This window comes from Oratosquilla oratoria, chromosome 28 (assembly GCF_046742065.1).
Source record: "Oratosquilla oratoria isolate Oo_2021 chromosome 28, ASM4674206v1, whole genome shotgun sequence".
NCBI lineage: Eukaryota > Metazoa > Arthropoda > Malacostraca > Stomatopoda > Squillidae > Oratosquilla > Oratosquilla oratoria.
The window spans coordinates 52,807,431-52,815,764 of NC_134804.1; the positions used below are offsets into that span (position 1 = coordinate 52,807,431).

The 8,334-nt window shown below is 39.5% G+C and overlaps 1 protein-coding gene across 1 annotated transcript in view; it reads left to right on the forward strand.

Moving 5' to 3' along the window:
- The window catches only part of LOC143040512 (uncharacterized), a 13,892-nt gene extending 7,476 nt beyond the window's left edge, over positions 1 to 6,416 (forward strand). The window contains exons 3-6 of the mRNA XM_076211605.1: positions 677 to 871; positions 3,246 to 3,359; positions 3,793 to 3,958; positions 4,793 to 6,416. Of these exons, the coding sequence (XP_076067720.1) occupies positions 677 to 871; positions 3,246 to 3,359; positions 3,793 to 3,958; positions 4,793 to 4,806 (489 nt within the window). The 3' untranslated portion in view covers positions 4,807 to 6,416. The remainder of the gene's footprint in view (positions 1 to 676; positions 872 to 3,245; positions 3,360 to 3,792; positions 3,959 to 4,792) is intronic.
- The last annotated feature ends 1,918 nt before the right edge of the window (positions 6,417 to 8,334 follow it).

Consider the following 8,334-nt stretch of genomic DNA (forward strand, 5'->3'; position numbering starts at 1 on the left):
TTTGTCTTATCGTATGGTCTATTGCAGATGGTTGAGTAGCTAAGTTTATATTACGCTAAAGGACATATTATAATAAGGAATCACGATCAATATGTTTCAAATGTTGTCTTGTAGAATTTCTTTCATTTTCTTTTAACTATTAATTTTCCCTTACTGCTCAACCGTAACAAGGTATAACGGATTAATAATAATGATAATTGATCACGATTTTCATTGACCGGATACCCACAGCTCCAGAATAGCTGTCAACGGTTCTCGGGCCCTCCCGTAGATCTCTTTAGTAAAAAAAAAAAAAAAAAAAAAAGGAATGATATATACATTGTATTAGTATGGGATTGTTTTTATGTCATCGGATTATAGCAGTAGTAGGATGAAGGAACTAGCCGCTGCTTTCCAGCAGTCATGTAAGTGGAGTAAATGCAGTTGAAGCTGACGAAGAGATCTTGGCCCTGATCTGGAGTCCAATGCCAGCCTCTCAAGCTTTCCTTGTGTCCCCATCAACATCATTGATATATCTGAACAAGTGAACATAGCTTCGTTCCACTACTACTATTACTACCCTCACTACCACTACTGCGACTATTCACTTCAACTTGCAAGATCCCTTAGCCCAAACATATGGTTTTGCCTTCTTCACTTTTGGTCTGACCGTATCGTCCTCTCTCATTCTTTCCAGGTTCAGTACGGGAAAGGCTTCAACCCAACTATACGTATCTATGCTCCTACTTGGGCACGCTTTTCCAGGATTCACGGTCTCTGCGGCGCCTATAATGGTCTTACCTACAGAGATCTGACACCTAAGACAAATTACTATTATTGGCCTTACAGCAACTACTACAGCACAATTGATTATTTCGTCAACTCCTGGAAGGTAAGATTCCCTGAAAATGTCAACGTTTGTACACACACACATACATACATACATACATACATACATATGCAGAAAAAACACTGGTAAATAAGAAACGTAGTCCGAACGTTTTCGTCTATTTAAGACATCATCAAGGGAATACAGTAAGGGAGATATAGACAGTATATATAAGTAACACACAAGATTCGGGGTCAATTGGTTCAATTTATCATGGAACACTTCAAATGGGCCCCAACTGTCATCCCACGCCGAAAAGATATCGTCTACGTACCTGAGCCAAATCATTTCGGGTGGTTTGATGCTGGGCAAAAGGGTACACTCAAAATACTCCATGTATAAATTGGCCAAAACAGGAGACAAATTGGAACCCATACTGCAACCGAATTTTTGACGGAAGAATTGGTCTTGAAAGGAAAAAACATTTGAAGAAACACAAAGGCGAACTAAAGCAAGAATTTTGTTGACAGGGAGGGGGAAAATGTCTTGAAACTGTTGCAGTTTGGTTTCAAGACCAATTCTTCCGTCAAAAATTCGGTTGCAGTATGGGTTCCAATTTGTCTCCTGTTTTGGCCAATTTATACATGGAGTATTTTGAGTGTACCCTTTTGCCCAGCATCAAACCACCCGAAATGATTTGGCTCAGGTACGTAGACGATATCTTTTCGGCGTGGGATGACAGTTGGGGCCCATTTGAAGTGTTCCATGATAAATTGAACCAATTGACCCCGAATCTTAAATTTAAAGTTGAATGGGAAGAAGGACACCAAATTCCTTTCTTGGATATTTTGATAAGAAGAACTGATGATAATTTATTCTTTACAGTGTACCGTAAGCCCACCCACTCAGGGAGTTACCTTCACTTTTTTAGCAATCACCCTGACAATGTTAAGAAAAGTGTTGCCTCTGGCCTTTTCTTGAGGGCTTTCAGGACTTGCCGTCCTCAATTTCTGGACCATGAGATTGAGGGGATCAAATGTCAACTTGAGAAGTTGGCTTATCCACCTTGGTTTCTGGACCAAGCCCTCAGTAAGGCTAGGGCCAACCATTTTAAAACTTCCGTCCCCTCAAGTTTTCACCGCTCCTTTAAGGACATTTTAAAAATTCCATTCAATAATACCATCAGTTCTTCTACTAAGTTGTTTCCTCATGAACGTCTCACTATTGCCTATCACTATCCTAACACCGTGCGTAAGCAAATTGTGAACGTTCAACAAAAACCGAAGGAAGTTGAGTCACCTGGTGTTTATTGTTTGCCCTGCAAAGATTGTGATTTGGTTTACTTGGGTCAAACCGGGAGAGACTTGAACACTAGATTGGCAGAACATAAAAGGTTAATTAGGTATGGGCAAGAAAATTCGGCTGTATTTCTTCATGTCAAAAATAAGAATCATTCTTTCGATTGGGGTAAGGCCAGATTAGTGTTCAAGTCCCACTGCGGTTTCAGGAGGAAAATAGTCGAATCAGCATTAATTGAGGAATGCCATAATATTAATATTTCTAAAGGGCAGTGGACACCTGACATCAATTCACGCGCAGCAGTTAACAAGCTGGTACGAACCTTACAACCCCCCCTCTCCTCACCCCCTCCCTCCTCCGCCACCCCAGTTTGCCCCGCGCCTGAGTGAGGTCATCTGTCCACATTTCTTCTTCTCTGTAGCTTATAAGTCCCCTCTGTACTCTACCCTATGTACTTTCCTGAAGAGGGCTACAGTTGATAGCCGAAATATAGGATTCTTCTTTATTCGAAGTTTATTTTCTCCGACAGTGGGTTCCTGTTTGGCATATATATATATATATATATATATATATATATATATATATATATATATATATATATATATATATATGTATATATATGCATATATAATGTGTATATATATTCTGTTGAAGTCGACAGCAGTTACAGCATTATTCAGTTTGCAGTTTGCTTTTTCAATTTTTCTAACGGTGTTCCGATCTTCGTAGGCGAGGGTATTAAGTAAGTTTCTAAAATCCATGGATTTTAGAATTTTACTTATTACCCTCGCCTACGAAGATCGGAACACCGTTAGAAAAATTGGAAAAGCAAACTGCAAACTGAATAATGCTGTAACTGCTGTCGACTTTAACAGAACATGTATTCTGAATGGCCTTTATCCCAAATATATATATATATATATATATATATATATATATATATATATATATATATAAATATATATATATATATATACATATATAGTTCATATATAATGTCAAGAACAATGTTAGTAGTCCCCTCACTCGCACCCAACCATCCAACAGCATTCCATAGTACTAAATTAGGCCAGACACACAACCTTTTTTCTTTTTCCTTCTGCTGTGATCGATTCACGAACCTGATTATATTTCTTAGTCACAGGATCCCTGCGAAACCTGCACGGAAGATGATCAACCCATTGGGCGCAACTGCTCGTCCCTTACCGAAACTGAGATGACCGAAATCGAGAACGACTGTGAAGACCTTTACGTACGCATAAGTGTCATTTTAAGAAAACACACGCATTCCTGACTCAGACACCCTATTTTCCCTTTCTAAGTATTTGAGTTAAGTATAGATATAAATATAGACATGTTGATGCACATGTACATATTATGAAAGTTTACTTGCTAGCGTATATATCCACATTGCACGTACCTTTTTCAATGACGACATCGAGTCACGCCGACACTCCTTTATACAAGTTGGTGGTGAGGAGCGCGCGCCAGGAGGCGCTTAGTAGTTGTGGCCGAAGCCTTCAAGTTTTCCCTATGCACTTGGAGTGTTGGGACTGGTTATTATCACTGTTGGATATTAGAGAAGAGATGGCGATTCGAACCCACAACAAGGCAAATACGAGACCAGCACGCTTCAGATTACTCCACTGGTATGAGTTTATTTGTCCTTCTAACTCCTCTCGCAGGATAACGCTGGATGCAGTGGGACTTCTCTTAGCAACACTGACTACGTAGACGCCTGCAAAAGGTCCATGTGTGCTTGTCTGCCCTGCCAGACGAATCAGTGTTGGGTGTATCTCCGCAGTGCCTATAATAAAGACTGCGTCATGAGCGGAGGCACAATTAATCGTGGTAAGTTCATCGAACCCTGCTACTATCATAGTCCCCATTACCAGAAAATTTGTCATATTGTATTGATATTTCTTCACCTTACAACCACTGAAGCAGAGTGAGAAAGTCTCTTACCCCCTTTGTGGATGCTTTTGTTTCTCCTATAAAATGGCTTGAACCTTTCCTCGGAAAATATGGAGATCCTCTGAGGTTGCAACTGTTTACTTATAGAATATCACTGACTTGTTAGAATTTATAAAACAAACAAATAACTAGAAAACAAAGTGCCTGATAGTTAGGGTTTCACGTTAGAAAAATATTTCATATTCGTGATAATCAAGAGTTACTATGACGACTTTCTTCATTTTTCTTATCATTATTATTATAGCCATTACCACACACATGGCAGAGTCAAAGTACATACTACGTACAAAATAAATAAAACCCATCTCGGATCCTTAGAGATGAAGGTTCGCTTTTTCCCCCACCACATTATTTTGGTTAAAAACATTGCATCTGGCCCATTTGATACAGGGAAGATCATTTGACACTCCCTAAATCCTTGTTTTACAAAGCACGCCATCATCACTTTTCACTCCAAAGTCCCACCTGATATCAATGGCCAACACATCCTTGCCTCTTGATATTCACGCGGCCTATGTATCCCTTCTATTCGGACTTCCGGCTCCACCTTTTTACAAAAAAGAATATTTATCCTTTCTAAAGATTATGAATAGGTACATTCATCCAATACATATGTCTTCAGGTACAGAGTATACAACTATCGAAAACAAGAATGTTTCACGTACAATTACTGAAGTGGAAATAAAACTAACCTCAATATTTTTCCCACAGAATGTTCTGCTTAAGAAAAAAACAAAAAAAAAACAGATACCAATACTACCACTGTTGCCAAACGATGATGGAATGGAAAACCCATATATTCTCTGCTGATTGGAACAAGACCCCCATGCTTTATGCATCTCTCAATGCATGAAGCATTTTCAACAACAAACAGCAATACTACATTCTTACTTCCTCTTAATTTAGCTCCCAGTAGCAGGCGGTACGCCTGTCAGCGGTACCAGCATGTTTTTCCATCTGACTCTATCTTGAAGTACCCCTCCCTACTTCAGAGTTTTCGATGTTGGGCAAGTCATACGGTTTTAAATTGACAGGGTATTTTTTGTGTACCAACACGTTAACAAGTCAATCCATAATCATAACACCTGGAAAAAAATCTACCATCTAAATCAGCAAAATGAATCAGTCCTACCCATCCCTCCCTTAATGCTCAATTGCAGAATCTAAATTTTGACAGAGTTAATATCATAACACGAAGGTTGATTTAGAACTTTCCGTCTAACGGGCGTTTCTAACGTTACGTTAACTATGACGTCATTTTATGACCACCCAATTGGCTCTTATGTTGGCCCACTGAACGAACCTACTGTACACTTGTCGGAGCAGACCACGAGCTACCTTTAACGAGACTTTCTTTGCAAAAGCGGACCACAAGGTGGTCATCATACGACGTTAGTGTTTTCAACATAACATTAGTAACGGTCACCAAAACTATGTTAATCGGCCTCATGAAAAAGAAGTGAATAACTCAAAGCCACTTACATTTGTTTCGAATTTAAGGTACTCAAATGCACACACACACACACACACACACACACACACACACACACACACACACACACACACACACACACACACACACACACACACACACACACACACACACACATACACACGAACACACATACACAACTCGCCGACGCAGTGGTAGCGTTCCCAACTGCTACTACAGCTGCCCGAATTCGAATCCCGCCCAGGGCTGAAATAATTTCAGTATCGCTGTGCTGTGAGTCTTTACTCCAACTGTCGTGGGCGGGGACTTGTGTGCGTGTCAGGTCACAGCATTACCCATAGATATACATGAGCTCTGAGCTCATCTGAGAGGGAAGTAACTGTCGATCACGAGTCCAACATGTGATCCATGACCATGGTGAATTACACACATACACACACACACACTAGTAATATACTAATGCACACGCAATTGTACAGGTAAAATCCACATACAGTATGAATAACGGACAACATATAAAATACACTCACTTATGACTGAGGTTCTTTCTATCGCTCCCTATTAATTGTACAGATTGTATCTGTTACTGATATCAACACGGGGATTTTTTATAGAATTTTTCCGTTAGAAGCATTAGAAAAAAAAATTACATATTATCTAATAAAATAAGATTTCAAAAACAAATCCCCAAATATTTGAGCGGCAGCTTGTTACACTGTGCAAGATAACCTAGAAAGCTTTAGAATGACATTACTCAGAATCGTACAAGAACACATGGGGCACTACCACCGTGCAGAACCTTTGCAAATGTTCATCTTGACATACAGCACTTCTGTGATGCACTCTTCATTGTGAGGATTGAATAAATTACCACTGCATTCATTCTCGTTTTTGTGTTTCCCTACCACAAGAGTCTCCGAGCTTTGCACGGAAATGGCAGACTCTTCCACTTCTAAATGCATCTGGAAGGAGTGACCTGGGAACGTCTGAAAACTTCTTTGAAAGAGGAGTTGAGCGCCATACAGACGACTAATGAATGCAAAAGTTCAAGCTGATTATAATTGCAATACTTCTTACGATGGTGGAGTTTAATTGTGGGTTCAAATCCCGCACAACTCTCTAATTCTTAGCAGTGACTATTGTTTGTCCCAGCAGTCCCTTAAGAGCATAAGGGAAAGGTTACGGCTCCGGCTATGGCTACACGCGTCCTGGCATAGGTTCCTCACCTATATGTTACAGGTCGTTTTATACCGTTTGGAGAATTCCTGAAGACGTCATATGTGAAATTCTATCCATTGTCCCTCAAAGAAGACATAGAACGTTATTGAAAATATCAGAGTTCATTCACACACAAACACAAACACACACACACACACACACACACACACACACACACACACACACACACACACACACACACACACACACACACACACACACACACACACACACACACACACACACACACACACACACACACTTATGTCGGACAGACGGCGAGGATTGACGTCCTGAAGAAAAAGTTAAATTTTCGTGGATCTCAACGCAAAGGAAGTACCTATTGTATTTGCAGGGAAGGGGATTACTCGTGGTGTAGTGGGAAAGTGAGGAAAAAGGAGAAGGGGAGGGATTACTGAGGGAAATGGAAGGCAATGAGGAAGGAGAGGACTTGGTCCAGGCAGGCAGACGCCATGTAAACAAGCGCGGGCCAGAGCAATTTAGTGACGATGAAGGGACTAACAAAAATGTAAAGATTAGAAACATAGATAAGAGCAGCACAATAGAAGGTGAGGATAATAATTTCCATGGATTTAATGAGGGGGGGGGGTGGATACCAACCTCCCCCGACTGACAAGACTAGAACAAAAACTTGAACAAATGACCAAACATTGGGAGATTAGGTTCGGTAGAATGTCAAAAATAGCGCAAAGGGTTGAAAGATTGGAACAACTAGAGAGGGCGAACAAAAACTTAACTAATGAAATAGAAGAACTAAAAAGTCAGTTAAAAGAAGTAAGAGAGGAGAATGAAGAATTAAAAAGAGGCCATAGCAAAAGAAGCACAGGGGTGGAGAAAAATCCAGGAAAACAGTAAAGTTGCATTTACTGATATAATTAAACAACAAATGAAAGAACAAACTGAAGACTCAGTTATCAAAGTGATGAGACAGAAGGAGAATATTGTAAGAGACTTAGCAGATAAAAAGAGATGTATAATTATATTAGGAATGGAAGAGAAACATAACCTAGATAGAACCACATGAATCAATGAGGAAAATGAAAAAATAAGCAGATTACTAGAATTAGTTCAGGAAGATCAACCTAAAATAATGAAACAAATTGAAGAGAAGTTTAGACTCGGAAAGTATAGTACAGGTAAGACCAGACCAATTAAGATTAAATTCAGATCACAAACAACAGCAGAGAATATCTTAGCAAAAACAGGGAAGCTAGCAGCAAGTGAACAATATAAAAAGGTATGGATAAAAAGAGAAATGAATAAAGAGGAAAGAGAGGAAGAAAATTTGAAAAGGAAAGAAGCTAAATAAAAAAACGAGACCAGAACGGAGTCAGTAAAATAATTCTACTGGAGAGTAGTGAATATGAAATTGAGGAAATGGACCATAACAGAGAGAAACAAAAAAGAAACAGAGAATACAATGGAAATAACAGAAAGTTAAGAGTGTCCTACACAAATATAGATGGATTAATAACAGGACTGAATGAACTGAACGAGTATCTGAAGGAAAAAGAACCGAACATAATGGGAATTGTAGAGACAAAATTAAAAGGTCCACTAC